Source organism: Solanum dulcamara, chromosome 7 (assembly GCF_947179165.1).
Source record: "Solanum dulcamara chromosome 7, daSolDulc1.2, whole genome shotgun sequence".
Taxonomy (NCBI): Eukaryota; Viridiplantae; Streptophyta; class Magnoliopsida; order Solanales; family Solanaceae; genus Solanum; species Solanum dulcamara.
The window spans coordinates 11,754,186-11,770,756 of NC_077243.1; the positions used below are offsets into that span (position 1 = coordinate 11,754,186).

The following is a 16,571-nucleotide window of genomic DNA, read 5'->3' on the forward strand; positions in this document are numbered from 1 at the left end:
TATTAGCGAGTATAGAAATGCCGGATGCTATGGTTATAGAGATCATCTCCCGCTTGCCCTTGAAGTTTGTTGTTCAATGTAAACAAATTCACTAATTGATTAAATTTACTTATACTCTTAAGTAGGCTATAATCATTTTGAACGATATACATTATCTATTATTTTGATTTCTTAATGGTAAGATTCGTTATAGATCAACATATCTAGTTCATTAATTGTTCATAAGGATCTGTCAAATCACTTTGGACATTTCCCTAATAAAGTTTAGTTAACACCAATAAGAACAATGACTTATTTTAGGTAAAATATTTGATGTCTTCCTTGCTAGACTCGAAAAAAGAGAATAGAACGAATTAAAGGCATGAGTAACGGCAAGAGAGGAACACAAGGGACAAAAGAAATGTTTCCTTGGTAAGTTGCAACTGTGAGTGTTGGTACTTTGATGATCCAAAACAGTGAGAAACTGGTAGTGAAAGCTACAACTTTGAAACGTCTACTTAACAAATGTGTAAACCATGAGAATTTGATTAAGCAAATTCATGCTCAATCCATCACATGTGGTCTCTTCACCCAATATCATCAATCTTTTGCCTGCAAATTGCTTAATATATATGCCAAACTGAACGAACCATTTGCTTCCTACAAGGTGTTCGATCAAATTCCCCAACCAGATATTGTCTCCTGGACTTGCCTTTTGTCTTTGTATTTGCAATTACAACAACCCACTAAAGCCTTTTCTCTGTTCACCCGCTTACTCGTTTCAACTTCTCTTACACCTGATTCCCATTCCATAGTTGCAGCTCTCTCAGCTTGTGCTCGCACGCAAGACCTGATTAATGGCAAAACGGTGCATGCTATGGTCTATAAATTTCTTAATCGACCTGAACCCATTGTGGGTAATGCTCTGATCGATATGTATAGCCGCACGGAGAGAATCTTGTTGGCTCGACGTGTATTCAATAGTATGCACGTTAAGGATATAGCTACCTGGACTAGTTTGCTCAATGGATTTGTAATTTCCGGGAAAATCAAGTCTGCTTGGAAGTTGTTTGAGGAAATGTCCCACAGGAATGCCATCTCGTGGATGGTGATGATTGTGGGATGTGTACGTGGTAAAGAACCGGTTGGGGCATTGGAACTTTTTAAGAGAATGAGGAAAGAAGGTGATGACAACCCGACCTCAATCACAATAGTTTCTGTGCTATCTGGTTGTGCTGATATTGGAGCTCTGGATTTTGGGAGGGCTATTCATGGATATGTAAACAAGGTAGCTGGTTTTGCTATGGATGTTGGTGTAAACAATGCACTGATTGATATGTACTCTAAAAGTGGGAATTTTGATTTTGCTATGATGATTTTTAAGGGAATGATAAAGAAGGATGCTTTTTCGTGGACCAGTATGATTTTAGGCTTGGCACTTCACGGTAGAGGAAGAAATTCCCTCGAGTTTTTTGATGAGATGTTGGAATCTGGGGTGAATGCAAATGAGATTACTTACCTCTCAGTTCTATCTGCTTGTAGCCATGCTGGATTAGTTAACGAGGGGGAGGAATTATTCAACAAGCTGAAGAATGACATTTGTTGTGCAACTAAGATAGAACATTATGGATGTATGGTGGACCTCCTTGGTCGTGCTGGTCATTTGGATGAAGCGGTGCGATTGATTAACCAAATGCCTATGAAACCAGATGCTGTCATATGGAGATCACTTCTGAGTGCTTCTGTCATGAATCGAAATTTGGAATTAGCTGAAATGGCTGCCGGGAAAGCACTTGAACTAGAACCTCACGATGACGGGGTGTATGTACTACTATGGAATTTGTATAACTCTGGTAACATGTTGGAAGATGCTTCCAGGACTGTGAAGATGATGAGAGATCAAAGAATCAAGAAAAAGCCTGGTTGTAGTTGGATCGAAATTAAAGGAATTCTTCATGAATTTGTGGCTGAATCTTCCAGACAACATGTCTATGATGGTATTTACAGGGTATTAGATACAATTCTAAAGCAATCAAATTTGGAACTTTTTACTAATCCTGCAGAAATGTAGTCTTTTGGTAGTGATACAGTTTTCTGCCCTGGATTCTGGTGTGATTATGACAAAGGACAAAAAGCTCCAAGAAAAGGCTCCGGTCCGAGTTCTTTTAACTATGGAGGCACTGTTTAATTTGGGTAGATAAACACAATGCAGTAAGTGTCGATCATCTTTGGCAATGTGCAAATGCATTTAGTGCACTTGTGTTGTTATAATTTTCTTTTGTGCATTGCTTATTTTGATCAGTATCATCTGGAGAAGTATGTTCTGCTTTTATGTTCTCTTCTTCTCCATCCCCATTCCTTCACACAATCAATGTATTTCTGGCACTATTAGTGTGACAACACTACTACAATCAAAAGGTGATTTCTGCCAGTAAAGAAATGACACCTCAACCCCAAAAACTAGCTTTTGAGGGGAGGATTATCCAAGTTAATATAAATCCCAACCAATATTGGATTCTAACCCACTCTAATACCCCTTCACGCCCAAAACCAACTGGAGCATGGACCTGGAGTCCAAACAAGGATGGATCCGACTTTCATACTATGTAAAGATGGATCCGACTTTCATACTATGTAAAGATGGATCCGACTTTCATACTATGTAAAGATATGACATCTGAGCCTAATTCAACCTCAAATGTCCCAACTTTTGTGGACAGAGGTACTCAATACTTGTGTTAGTGGGAGGTAGTAGGTAACCATAGAATTAATTGAGGCATCCACAAATTGACCCAAACACCATTGTTATTAAAAAAATAAAACTGCTACATCTTGCCAGAGAGGAGATTCTGATCATTGTTCTTTTTTAATCTTCTTTTTTTTTTTTTACTTTTTTCTTTTGTGTGTGTTTTTTCAAAATTCAGCAGCTGTAATCCGCAGTAGAAGTAAGAAACTTCCATTTTCTTCTCTCTGATGGATACTTTAAGAGATTTTCTTTGACACATCATGTGAGGTTCATCCAGATCATCTTATCCAGAGTATCCACATTTAATTTTCATGCTTAGCTAATGCATGATCTAATCTCAATAAAATATTCTCAATAAGTAGAAGTGTAGCAGAACTAGATGGGGATCAACATGTAACTCCAATAAATAATGTTGACCTGATTAAGTTTGACCTTTTGAATGTTGAAACTTGTACAGAAAAAGAATCCATATATTGTAAAAAAATGAAGAAAGTAGTTGCATAATTTGCCAGTCATAAGCTTGTAACGTGCCGTAAAGCAAAGTACATGTTCATTTTCTCAGTATCTTATCAATTTGTCAGAAATTACCCCCTCATTTCAAATTATTTGTAGTGTTTGTTTATAGGCCTTTAAGAAAACATTAATTAGAAGGAGTTTTGACAATTAATTCCTTATTCAGGTCTTTGTATATAACCTTTTTTTTATTTAATATATAATTATATATTGTATTTATGTGTCATCACCTTATAATTGAGGTGTTTGTTGTCTTCAAGAACAATTACTATCAGGATAAAATGAAAAAAAGCAATTGATCTTTTTATTGAACTTCTAAAATAACAAATAACTTAAAACAACTATTTTTTAAAAACATGATTGATAATTTGAGAGGAGTAGTAATTTGAAACTAGACATCTAGTATATGTGAAAATCAAACACCACCCAAAGAAGAAAATCAATTTTTTTAATCCCATGGTCATGTGCATCTCTTGATTTCCCACACCTATAAAACCTTCAATTTATTTACAACACTATTACATTAACTCCACATACCAAAATACAAGCTCAAAATGAAGACCAACCAACTTTTCCTTCCCTTCCTCCTCTTAGCCATCTCTTGTAACTCTTTCCTCTCCTCAGCTGCCGAATCCCCTCCGGAAGTAGTCGACACTGACGGAAAAATACTCCGGACAGGCGTCGATTACTATATTTTACCGGTAGTACGTGGCAGAGGTGGTGGACTCACCATAGACAGTGTTGGCAATAAAACTTGTCCACTTGATGCTGTTGTCCAAGAACAACAAGAGATCAATCAAGGTCTCCCATTGACATTCACACCCTTTAATCCAAAAAAAGGCGTGATTCGCGAATCGACTGATTTAAACATCATATTTTCGGCAAATTCTATATGTGTTCAGACAACACAATGGAAGCTAGATGACTTTGATGAAACAACAGGGAAATACTTTATTACGCTTGGTGGAAATCAAGGAAATCCTGGTAGGGAAACTATAAGTAATTGGTTCAAGATTGATAAATTCGAACGCGATTATAAGCTGAGATATTGTCCTACAGTATGTGATTTCTGCAAAGTCATTTGTCAAGATATTGGCATATTCATTCAGGATGGAGTAAGACGTTTGGCTTTGAGTGATGTCCCATTTAAGGTCATGTTTAAGAAGGCTTAGAGGCTAATTAACTCGTCAAGAAACAAAAATGACAAAAGTAGCAAAGTACTCTTTACTAATTTATTTGAATAATGTCTGATATTGTGATTAAATGTAGTTGTAATATGATAAGAGAAGCATGAGCTTCCAAAGTTAAAGAATAAACAAGTTATAAATTTCATGCATTGTACTCTTTTGATAAATAAGAGAAGAATGACGAGCTTCTAATATTATATATTGTATGCTTTATTTTTCTTTCTGCAGATTTGTTACGAGAAAGCTTAGATTTACAAAGGGAGAAAATTTTTATTTTTAAAATCGCCCAACTTCCAACTTATCAAGCAATCATAAGTTGATTAAAGAATAGTAATACTTGAAACAAAAGTAGTACGATTCCCTTCGCACTAATCTATGCAGTATATCAACAATATTTTCTAATTTTCTTTATTCTTTTGGGTGTAGGCTGCTTAATTGAGACTCAAGATTAGAGTTTTCAAACATAAGCTAGTTCATCACAGGATTTAAACGAACGAATAAATAACAAACCACTGATTTCAAGAATGAGCTGGGCAAATATAACATTCTAGAATTGACCACGTTACAAAAGGTGCAAGTTGCAGTTCACATCACATCAGGAATAAAATAAGAGAACAGTTTGAAACGATTTGAACATGTCCTACGACTTTTAGATGAATCGATCTATGTGTGAAACTATAATAAATGCATATAAAAAAGAGCAAGTAGACTTAAAACTCACATAAAAGAAAGTAGTCTGAGAAGACCGGAATCCACTGAGACTTGGCAAAAATAGGGCTCAACGGAAGAAAAATAACTATGTAAGTGAATCAAACCACAAGAGAGAACAGCTACGCTAGCTGCAAAAAACTTTTACTTCTACACATCCAATGATAAGTTCTTCTAAAGCTAACAAACTAAATTTAATGTACAATGACATACAAGTTTATAAACATTGATAGTCATAAATATAACATTTTCTGTACAAGAGGCCGACCACTGTTTCTCCAAAACTTCTCTATGCATATTCTTTAGGCAAAAGACCAGAATCCAGAGTGTAGCCATGATTCCACTGGTATCCCACTTAGAGATGGCCCAACCTCTCCTGCCAAACCATTAGCATTATTAGAAACATTCCTCCATAGAAAACAAAATATAACTAAATAAAGGAAGGAGACTAAAACAATTTGATACCCAAGGTACATTGGGTGACAACATAAAATCAAAAAATTGTCACATTTGTGTCATATGGGGAGGTGGGGGGAGGAGGGGCTATGCTCAGCATAGCAATATTAAATTGTAATAATGCTCAATTGCGAAGTGCACAGCGGTGGGGCAAAAGAAAGAACAGATGAATGTGTTTAACTGCATAATAAGCAGATGGCAGTCATACCTGAAGCATCTGCATCAACTTTGGATGTTGTTCTAATAGCTGGCAGAGTTTGTCACGGTCACTCAAGAGAGACTGCAAGGATGAGTAATTATCAAAATCAACTAGATAAATATCTGATATAAATAATACTGTATACTTAATAGTTTGACACAATTTCTAAAATAAAGACACTATAGTTGATCCAACTAGTTAATGAACTTCTATAACTATTTCTAGTGTTCCGTAATTTGCAGTCTCCTAATAACATCAACAACAGAGAGTTGGATGCTACAAATGCAATGTGACACACAAGTCAGTGTTAGCATAAGTACCTGAATAGCTTCTGGAGATCTAAAAAAATCTTGTAATGACATCCCAGAATCTTGTTGCTGGGTGACAACATTGCCTTGCTGCTGCGGTACTTGAGAGAGAGAATGTTCTATTTGTTGCTGTTGTAACGAATGTGACACAATCTCCTGCTGTTGGGTCTGGTAGTACACATGAGCTGGAGAAACTTGAGGTTGATGCAACATCTGTGGTGACTGCATTTGCATTTGCAAGGGGCTTTGAAGCAAAGGAACACTTTGCTCTGACTGGGGTGAAGCTGGAACAAGTGGCCTAAGATGCTGTGGAGGACGAGGAAGTTGAGGGGGCTGGAGTGGCTGCAGCTGGGTGACAGATGGTATAGAGTGAATGGCAGGAAGATGCTGTGAGATACTAGGGAGCTTTTCATTGTGATATGGAGCTGAGCTACTTCCATAAAAACTAACAGGCACTGATCCATGCCTATTGAATAGCAAGGGTGGTGCTAATGGAGGTGGAGGATAAGTTGTTAGAATGGGACCAGATGCTGAAATGTTACCTGGTCGAACATCACTTGAATATGCAAGGGAGATCTGCTGAAGTTCATTAGTTCCAACACTTTGATTATAAATTGGAGTCTGGGAAGTTGGATTTTTTAATGATGATAAATTAGAAAGGCTAATTGTATATGGGGGCGGCGTTGGAGGAAGTGGTGGAAGAGGCCTAACAGATCCTCCAGGTGAAGAAAGTGATGTCCGACCAAACTTCGTATCTGGCAAAGGACTGGAGGTCACAGGGGCTGAAGCACCAGCTGATAAGTACTCAGCTTGAACCTATTACAGAGGAAAACACCAGTTTTAGCCAACAAATAATAATACTAATAATAATAACTGAAAATAAAGCACAAAGATTGCATCTTCTCACATGGAAGCCAGGTGGTAAATGAGGCTGGACATCTATCATAGAGCTAACAAATGGAGAAGATTGGCTTACAATACGATCTGCACTTTGCGACAGCAAGGATGACATTGTTGCAGGAGGCGGAGTTGGTGGTAATGGTGGCTGCATTTTCGGGTCAAAATATCCCTGGGACCCAACGTTTGGAGGAGTAACTCCACTTTGCTGACCAGTAGGTCTAGAATAGAAGTTAGGTGGCATTCGAGAATCAACAGCTGCCTGTACAGATGATGGAGAAGCCTTTGTAAATGAAGAAACACCTACACCAGAACTAACTGCTGCTGCAAGCGAAGCAAACACAGCAGAGGTTTTAGGAGGGAAATTTTTCATGTTCTCGTACTGATCATTGAATTTCCTATCTGAAGATATACTAGGTTCTCGAGCCAACGGCAGCTCAGGACGAGAAACCGACATCCTAGAAGAAAATTCACTTTGAGCATTTTCATCAGCATTTGAGGCCACAGGTGTACCCAGCTGGGAGAACTGGCTAGTTCCATTCAACTCACTTTCTGTCTCTTCAACGATTGACCGAGGAGAGTTTTGTTCAACAACTACAGATGCAGGCTGGTGTAGATTATCATCCGGCTGAGGAAAAGGCAGTTTATCGTCAGGTTCAGATTCCTCTGCATCAAATACAATATCTATTCCCTGGAGATCATCATCGGGATCAGACTTCAGGGGACGAGATTTACTTGACTTCTCCGCATCTGTTTTGTTTTCAGGTATTGCTGCTTTCTCTTGTGCAGCAGCTGAATCAGTAACCATGATCCCTGGAGGATTTTGGCGTTCTCTTTGCCGAGCCATGAATTCATCCACGTGAATAGACGGTGGTCTCCCACTAGTAGATCCTATTCGTGGGACTGCTATTACATTAGGATTATTAGATCCATCAGCAGTTCTTTCCCTTGCAACATAGTCATCCACATGCATAGAAGGAGGCCTGCTCGTGTTTGGCTTGCGCTGGCGGAAAGTGTCCCTACGAGTAGGACCTGAAGGGACAATGGTAGGTACAGAACCCCGTGAGAATGCACCCGGTATGGCATTCTCAGCTGAGGCACTATCTCCCCTGGCGCGTCTATTTGGCCCATCCATTGAGGAGATCTTCCTTTTGCTAGTAAGACTTGTCTGTGTCAAACTATCACGCAAATTTTCAGGGCACTCCCATGAAAACTTGTCTCCAAATTCATTTAAATCATAATCTTCAATCCTTTCAGTACCACCGTCTACGATGGTGTGTATCTTTGAGGAATATGGGGTACCAGTTGCTGAAGGAAAATGAATATTGCTCATTATATCATCTGCCTTAACTGTGCCAGTAGGTTTGTGCAGAAGAAGCATTAATGATCTTGCTGACTCCTTGATCTGTCCAATAAAAATCCAATTACTACATTTTTCGAAGCAACAATGAGAATGAATCAAGAACAGGAAAATTGGATACCTGGTCCAAAGAAATCTTGTCCAATACAGGCAAGAAGGAACTGTCACTTGATTTCAACAAATTAACAAGTTCCTCTACAGATTCAATGCTCTCTTCAACAAGCCCGTCCATGGCAACGTTGTCATTTTCAAACCCGAAGAGGTACTTGATTGCAGCAACTCTCTCCATGTTCATACTGAAGAATTAACAATAGTTTGAGAACAAAGTGCACATCAAATTACAAGAGAAGTCAGTCAGCAACGCCATCTCATGTAAAGATTTACAGGTCATGGTGCTGATTTTGACAAACATTCGTCCAAATAGGATAAAAAACGGGCTTTAGAAAGTACAGAAGAGTGTTTCGCATGCAGGAGTTGTTTATAGATAACAACAAAAAGGACATGAATAGATCTAATCACAACTCTCATAAGCCCGACCCCATATCAATAAATGCACATCTGAAAACAAATTGATATCATGTCTTTCAGTTGTTAAAGCACGAGGAACTGCATATACATAAGTGGTATTAACTTCATGTGTAATGCAAGAACAATACCCTAGTTACTCTTTCATATAAAGAGGTCAGTTAAGCAAGATGCTTGCTCTGAAACTCTAGTATCAGGAATTTTTCCAAACGATAGAATGAAAACTTATCAGAGGAAGTCCAATAGGGATGAGAAATAAACATGAAAATTAAATTAAGGGGCTCGTGTAACATCAATTTAGTAGCAAGTTACATCCATCCTAACATACAACATCAACAATTAAAGCTCAATCAACTTAGGGTTGGCTATATAAATCATCCTTGTCCAGTAGCTCCATTTAAACTCATCTCAGTCCAATGCTATATAAAATAAAATTTGAAACAGCCTACGACAACCAGATAAAAAGTTTCTAATACTAGGAGTCCTCCACATTTGCTAATGGCAAATAAATCTCTAACAAGACAAAAGACTCAGCAAATATTGGACCTACGTAAATGTACTAACATGACTATAACCTAATCCCAATTAATTGGTATCAACTATACAGATTATTTTCTTCTATTATCCCCCATTTTTCTCAAGGTCTTATATGGAATCCAACAGATTGCTGATCTTTCAAAACAACTTCCTTTCATGGAATTAAGATCTAAAATGATAGGCATGCATCTGAATGGATTTGAACTATGGCCATGCATCTGAGAAACAGGCTAAATCCTCACGCTTAACCAATGCACTCTCAGTCCCCTCCATACAAAATGTAAAAATTGAACATGGAAAAACAGACCTTTCCCTGTCCATGCAGAAAGACAATGCTGCCGAAGATAATATCCCAATGCCTTGAACAGTATAAGTTGGTAGATCATCCTTTGAAGCAGGTGTCTTTAACAGAGTTTCCCAGCAAAATAGCAATGGAGGATGCTTTTTCCAGTCACGAGTGAAATCATGGCTTAGACCATTTTCAAATTGTTTCTCCAACTCCTGCTCCTCAATGCTAGAGGACTGAACATGCAGACAAAGCGAAAGCAGAGCATCTTTTCCTTTGGCAGATGACCAAAGTAATCTTAATGCTAACAGGCATGAAAGCAATTCTTTTCCGGCAGGTAGGACCTGATATGTCAGAAGATTCACAAATGAGCCAAAAAAAAGAAAGAAAGAAATATTCTTATTAAGTTACATTTAAGAAAAGAAAACAAGAAAACTATTTGTTGAGTTATATCATCTTAAAACCTAGTTAGAAATTGAACAAAAATACTAACCCAGGATCGGGGCACCAGTAACAACCCGAATTATATTTTACATGGGCTGAAATCCAAATGACTGAAAAAGTTCCCCACAGAATTAAGTTATGATAGAAATAGGACAGTGCCATTAGAGTTCATTATGTAAATCTGGTTTTTCAGTACATGGGATGTACTGTTCAATCTCAAAAAGAAAAAAGAATTAAGTTATGATGGAGGCCAATCCCGTTCTCTAAAAATTCATTCAAAGGGGGGGGGGGGGAGGTTAGTCGTGTGCATCAATTGATCTCATTTGGTAAAAGTGCAGGTTGGAGGGGGCGCAAGTTAGACAGGCATTTCTTGTAGCAACCCAGCCAAAACATGCCACTTCTGAAGGTGATTTAGTCTTCCATATCATCTTCCAAAACCATGCCTCCTGCCAATTATTCAAATTTTCTTGAATTATATTATAGCAACTACGTATAGTAAAAAGTCCTTAACTATTTGCCAGTCACACCAGTGAATATTTTTTTGTTAAAGGTTCTAAAATAGTTAACAGCTGAATGATTTCAACTATTCACCAATCATTAAAGTTCCTTCTAAAACTGAATATTCCAACCCACTTCAGAGCAACACTCTGACACCACACAATCTTTGTTCACAGAGTCTATATAAAATAGGGAACTACTCTTTAAGTTCTCAACACCAATCCATTATACTGTAACATTTTCCACGTATTAACATAACCAAACACCAAAAAATGAACATTTCGTCTAAATTTCCTTTTTTATGGACCAAGGTTCTTTCCACATTCTTTTTTTCCTTTGTAAATATGCAAAGATTTCTGACTTGGAAAATATAATTGGAAACCAATTAAATGGGTCTTTTTCACTCGGTATAGAGAACATGATGGATACTGTTAAAGAGGTTTACCCATCAAATTTTGTCTGGCTTCAATATAGTGAATTGGTTAATTAATTTTGGTCAAACCTCAAATCTTATTTGTTTTCTCCTCAAACACCATTAACAAACACAACAAACATTCATGGCAGCTTCTGGTTCTTTTACCACCAAAGTTTTAGATAACCCTTCACCCCTCCCTTCTGTCTCCTGGAGCACCCAGTGATCATGAGTTGCCCCCATCTCATCAAAAATTTCCCCCCTATTTTCTCTTCTTTTTTTTATCAAGTATATGTATTTCATTCATAAACATGGCCATACATACAGCAGGGGTAATACCAAAAGGTAAAAAATCAAACGAAATGATTCTTCTACAAACTCCACTCATTCTTCTATACAACAAGGAACTTTATGGCACCAAAAGTAAATAAGTGACCTAAGACTACTCTTCAACTTAGTAAAATCGACTCTTACCACATTGAGAAAAGGGAAAGGAAAGAGATGGTTGTTGGAGAAATGCTACTAAATGTCTTGGGGAGAGGGAATGCTTACAAACTATACTAACAGTTTTTGTTTGGGATCTCTTAGTGCTCCATTTTTCTTCCTACTTCGTCCTATAACACTTTTTGCTCTAACTTGGATCTTCAATCCAACAGGCTAAAAGCTGAAGTTTGTACCTTCTTTCTTCCCCCGCTACCCATCCACCTCCTTTAGGAATAGGAAAACAGACAAGTACGCAACCATTACAAGCAAGTTTTGCAAAATATGAAAACCAAAACAGTTAGCAGATAGTTTAAAAATAGAGTTGTGTGAGAATGAAAATAAGAAAGTTTTTGTTCACCAAAAAGACCCTTGTATATCAAACTATAAACCCAAAGGGTCATAATAGGAGAATCAAGATATCATTCAAGAAGATGGATACTATGGGGTTGTTTGGTAGGAAGTATTAGGAGAAATAGTCCATGTATTATGTATGGTATTATTTAGTACTATGTTTGGTAGGAATTTTGGGCCAATGTATAACTCATCCATGGATCAGTTATACATCCTACATGGTATTAAATGATGGATAACTAATACCTTCCATTTGGCGGTATTAGTAATACATAGGTTTAATACCATGGGATTAAGCTATGTAAAGACAAAAATATCCCTCAAATCCTTTTAATCATTTTATTTATTTTCTTGATTTTATGTTTTATATTTGTACTAGTAAATTTATTTAAATAAATTAGCTTACAACAACAACAACAACATACCCAGTGAAATCCCACAAGTGGGGTCTGGGGAGGGTAGGATGTACGCAGACCTTACCACTACCTCCTCATGGAGATAGAGAGGTTGTTCCGAAAAACCCTCAGCTCAAAAGTCAAAGCGCCAAGTAAGAGAGAAAAACAATATATATATCATAATGGCAAAATGATGCAAATTTTACAAGACAAGCACAATAACGATAACAAAGTAATGTGATAATTAAAGGCAATAACAACACAACTATAATGGCATGCCTAGACCTACGAACAACCCTAAACCGACACAAGGCAAGACACCATTCTATCCCTACTAACCTTCTACCCTAATCCGCAACCTACACTCTTTTCTATCTAAGGTCATGTCCTCGGTGAAATGGAGTAGCGCCATATCTTGTCCAAACACCTCTCCCCAATACATTTTCGGCCTACCCCTACCCTTCCGCATAACCCCTAAATCAACCCACTCGCACCTTCTTATTGGGATGTCGACACCCCTCCTTTGCACATGCCCAAACCATCTCAGTCTAGCTTCTCTCATCTTGTCTGCCCAGAGGCCACTCTCACCTTCTCTCGAATAACCTCATTCCTAATCTTATTACTCCTAATGTGTCCACACATCCATCTCAGCATCCTCATCTCCACAACATGCATCTTTTGAACATGAGAGTTCTTTACCGGCCAGCACTCCACTCTGTATAACAATGTCGGTCTAACCACCATTCCGTAGAACTTACCTTTAAGTTTAGGTGGTACCTTCTTATCACACAAGACTCCAGAGGCAAACCTCTATTTCATCCACGCTACCCCAATGCGACGCATGACATCCTCATCGATGTCCCCACTGCTCTGGATGATGGATCCAAGATATTTAAAGTTTTCTGTCTTGGGTATAAGTTGAATGGCAAGCCTCACTTTCATGCCTTCTTCATCCATCGGGACGCTGAATTTGCACTCCAAGTATTCAGTTTTGGTCCTGCTCAATCTGAACCCTTTCATTCGCAAATAGCATACACCATGGAACCTCCTCCTGAATAGACCGTGCCAGCTCATCCATCACCAAGGCAAAAAGAAAAGGACTCAGTACATATCCCTGATGTAGTCCCATCTCAACAGAAAAATGCTCTAAGTCACCTCCCACCATCCTAACCTGAGTCTTGGCTCCATCATACATGTACTTTATCGCCCTATATGCACCATCGAGACACCTTTAGCCTCCAGATACCTCCAGAGAACATCCCTCGGAACATTGTTATGACCAGGTTGGTTCCCCATATGCTGAGGCATATCATGGATTCTAAAAGTAATGTGATAAAATGCTAGAAAACAAAGACAATTGAGATACAGCAAGCAGGTTAAGGTATAATCAATTTTGGCTCCAAGCTTTTCTAAAAAGTACATGCATACATCAATGTACCACTTCTTTATATGGTGTCCTCACTTTTCAAAAGTTGATTCAATCCCAGGTGGGTATGCATGTGTATATATATACATTTTGAGTTAACAACTGAATTAGTGTAAACTGCTTCCTAGTCCTACATAAAGAAGTCTTCCTCTTTCCCCCTTTATTGCCATGGCAAAGCTTTATGTTTGATTTTCTACAAGTATACATTAGAATTAACATAAATGCCCTGCGAAATTGAACGTATTCGACCCAATCTCAAACAAACAGAACCCAAAAAATGGAGAACATGGATAGCACCTGCTAAAAGAGATTACCTTCCATGCAACATAACCAATTTCAAAAAAATCAAAAAGAGAGATTACTTCCTTTGATCTTGTACCTTTCTACACAACTTTTATAAATAATTTAGATCACAATGCTACATTAGATGCATCAATTTTCACCTTGCAACTGAGAGCAACCTCGGTAAAACCAGACAAATGACAATCTCAATCTCTTCCAAACTCAACTAACCTGTTCAAAATTCCTCTTCCGACCAAGATCATAACACCATTTTGGAGTGGTCTTCTTACAAATTTTATTATTTAAAGAGAGTTGTTTGTTGCTAAATAAATCAAATACAAATCAATACAATATTTGAAATGTGAGTTGTTTAACATGTACTAATTGAAAAGGCAAACATATCACCACATGTCGTTTGTGATTTTAATTGAATGTATTATTTGTTGATATATATGTGATTTTCTAATAATTTGTATTTTAAACAATTTATAACTTGCATACACATTAAAACTACGACTTGCAATTTTTATGTGTAAACCTAGATGGTTTATTCGATTTTACAACCGTTTACCATTTTTTCGGTTTTAAAAATAGATGGTCTTGTCTTTTTTAAAATTGAAAATTGATGCTTTGTGAGTGATCACTTTATTAAGATGACAATTATTTACCCTCAAATAATTCAAGTGAGAAAATGACAAACATGGCAACAAAATTGTTCTTCTACTAGCAAGTTAGAAGACCACAAAAAAAAATCTAATCAGACATTTATCTATCTTGATTCAATTACATAAAATAGAAAATCTCATAATAATCAAGGGTATAATTGAAAAGAAGCTTTTTGTAGAATTGTAATCCAAACACAAGATTAGGTGGAAAGCAATGAACCAAACACTTGAGAAAAATAATCCTTGCATCACTAATCTCTGAGTTACTATTCCATGCGTTATTAATCTTTTGTACCAAACAACCCCCGTGAGTACTAGTTCAAGAACGAAAACCCATCCTTTTTCGGAAGGACTGAAGAAGAAGCAAATATGATGATGCACTAATTACAAAAGGAAATAAAAGGAAAACGTGATGGTGTCTAGCCAGCCCAATAAAAAACAAGAGGAAGAAAACGTCAATGTACCATAATATTAGACAGTGCAAGATAACTTACGAATCAAAATTCAAGGAAATATGAATGCTGCCAAACTTCAGAAGCTTAACCAAAGTCTTTTTTGATCAAGATACTTTATGAAAATCTTAAACTGATCTCCAGAAAGCAAATACCAAATAGACCAGAAATAAGATGCACAGCCACCCATGAGTAATCCTACCTAAGACATAAATGAAAACAGATAACAAAAAGGAAATACCTTGCAAAATTTAAGGAGCAAAGACAAAAGCAAGCAATTTTCTTCAGCAGTCATATCTTCAGGGACGTGTCTGGAAATCACAATAAATACACCAGCAACATAAGCATCAGTAGAAAAAACATGGAAACTCAATACAACCAAAAAGAGCTACACAAGAAACCAGATTGCTGGACACATGTAACCCTAGCTAACCTCTCAACTATTCCCGGGGTTTGCAGAGAAGCTTTACACTCACTAAGTAGTGGAATGGAATTGAATACAGGCACACACCAACTAATGAGTGAAAACCCTTTCAGAGCAACCTGTTTTGCATCCGAACTAGCAACAGCTAGACACATTTCTAGAACCTTGATTAGCATCTGAAGGCCACCCTCCTTCAAGAATAACCGCTGAGCACAAAAAATGTGATAAGCAGATAACATTCAGCTGCTTAGTAGCAGATTATAATTATAAGTGAACGCTTAGTAACAGCTACACATGTAAAACTAGTAAAGCAGATTGAATTTATAAGAGAATGCAGACACCTTTCCGTGTGGGTGCTCTAATAGTAGAGACAGAAAGGAGAGCAGTCGCTGGACCTGAAAGAGAACAGTTGGCAATCATAAGCAAACAAGTTCAAGTTAATAAACAGGAAAAAATCAGAATGTCATGACACATGTAAAGAGGGAAAGTAAATGTTACCTTGTAAGCATCCAAATCTGACAATGACAATTTTTCAGAAAGATGATCGCCAATCCACAATACCATTGGCCGTAGAAGTAGTGAAGCATTTTCACCGCATATACATGCAATGCGAATAATGAACACTCGCAGCATGTCTTGGATGACCACCAATGTCTGATAAATTGCACCCCATAATCATCAGACAAATTGCAACAACAAACAACATACCTAATGTAATCCCACAAGTGAGGTCTGGAGAGGGTCGGATGTACACACCTTACACTTCTACCCCTTTGTGGGGTAGAGAGGTTGGATCCGGTAGACCCTCGGCTTAAAAGAGGAAGAATCAAAGCGGAATTGAAAGGAAAATAAGGACAGAAAATAGCAAGCCAAACATCAACAGATAGTAGAAAACATTGAGGAATAAGATACTATGCTAATACTACTAAATAAGGAGAAGAGACGAGAAGGCTACCCCCTGCCTCTCCCACATAAAAGTGCTACAAGACTGGATCAGACAAATTGCAATTCAAGGATAAATGAAAATTTTCTCCAAAA

General features: G+C 37.5%; 3 protein-coding genes across 4 annotated transcripts in view; 2 read left to right on the forward strand and 1 right to left on the reverse strand.

Annotated features, from left to right (window-relative positions):
- The first annotated feature begins 442 nt into the window (after positions 1 to 442).
- On the forward strand, positions 443 to 2,050 carry LOC129894509 (pentatricopeptide repeat-containing protein At2g22410, mitochondrial-like). The gene has a single exon (XM_055970220.1). The coding sequence runs from the start codon at positions 443 to 445 to the stop codon at positions 2,048 to 2,050; it is 1,608 nt and encodes a 535-aa protein (XP_055826195.1).
- Positions 2,051 to 3,631: 1,581 nt separating this feature from the next.
- On the forward strand, positions 3,632 to 4,605 carry LOC129895138 (kunitz trypsin inhibitor 5-like). The gene has a single exon (XM_055970796.1). It carries the CDS (start codon positions 3,793 to 3,795, stop codon positions 4,408 to 4,410), a length of 618 nt encoding a protein of 205 aa, XP_055826771.1. The 5' UTR covers positions 3,632 to 3,792; the 3' UTR covers positions 4,411 to 4,605.
- Positions 4,606 to 5,176: 571 nt separating this feature from the next.
- LOC129894273 (protein virilizer homolog) overlaps positions 5,177 to 16,571 on the reverse strand; it is a 28,368-nt gene continuing 16,973 nt past the window's right edge. Inside the window, exons 19-28 of one of the 2 annotated variants that reach the window (XM_055969884.1) lie at positions 16,032 to 16,187; positions 15,875 to 15,928; positions 15,543 to 15,739; positions 15,351 to 15,420; positions 9,723 to 10,045; positions 8,475 to 8,649; positions 7,073 to 8,398; positions 6,109 to 6,912; positions 5,798 to 5,869; positions 5,177 to 5,509 (exon numbers count right to left, since the gene is read on the reverse strand). In XM_055969884.1, the coding sequence (XP_055825859.1) occupies positions 5,489 to 5,509; positions 5,798 to 5,869; positions 6,109 to 6,912; positions 7,073 to 8,398; positions 8,475 to 8,649; positions 9,723 to 10,045; positions 15,351 to 15,420; positions 15,543 to 15,739; positions 15,875 to 15,928; positions 16,032 to 16,187 (3,198 nt within the window). In that variant the 3' untranslated portion in view covers positions 5,177 to 5,488. Of the gene's footprint in view, positions 5,510 to 5,797; positions 5,870 to 6,108; positions 6,913 to 7,003; positions 8,399 to 8,474; positions 8,650 to 9,722; positions 10,046 to 15,350; positions 15,421 to 15,542; positions 15,740 to 15,874; positions 15,929 to 16,031; positions 16,188 to 16,571 lie in introns of both variants that reach the window. The other variant, XM_055969883.1, reaches the window with a different exon arrangement.

Excerpts from the sequence above, each read along its gene's own strand:
- LOC129894509 (XM_055970220.1), top strand. The coding sequence starts at position 443 with ATGATCCAAAACAGTGAGAAACTGGTAGTGAAAGCTACAACTTTGAAA.
- LOC129895138 (XM_055970796.1), top strand. The coding sequence starts at position 3,793 with ATGAAGACCAACCAACTTTTCCTTCCCTTCCTCCTCTTAGCCATCTCT.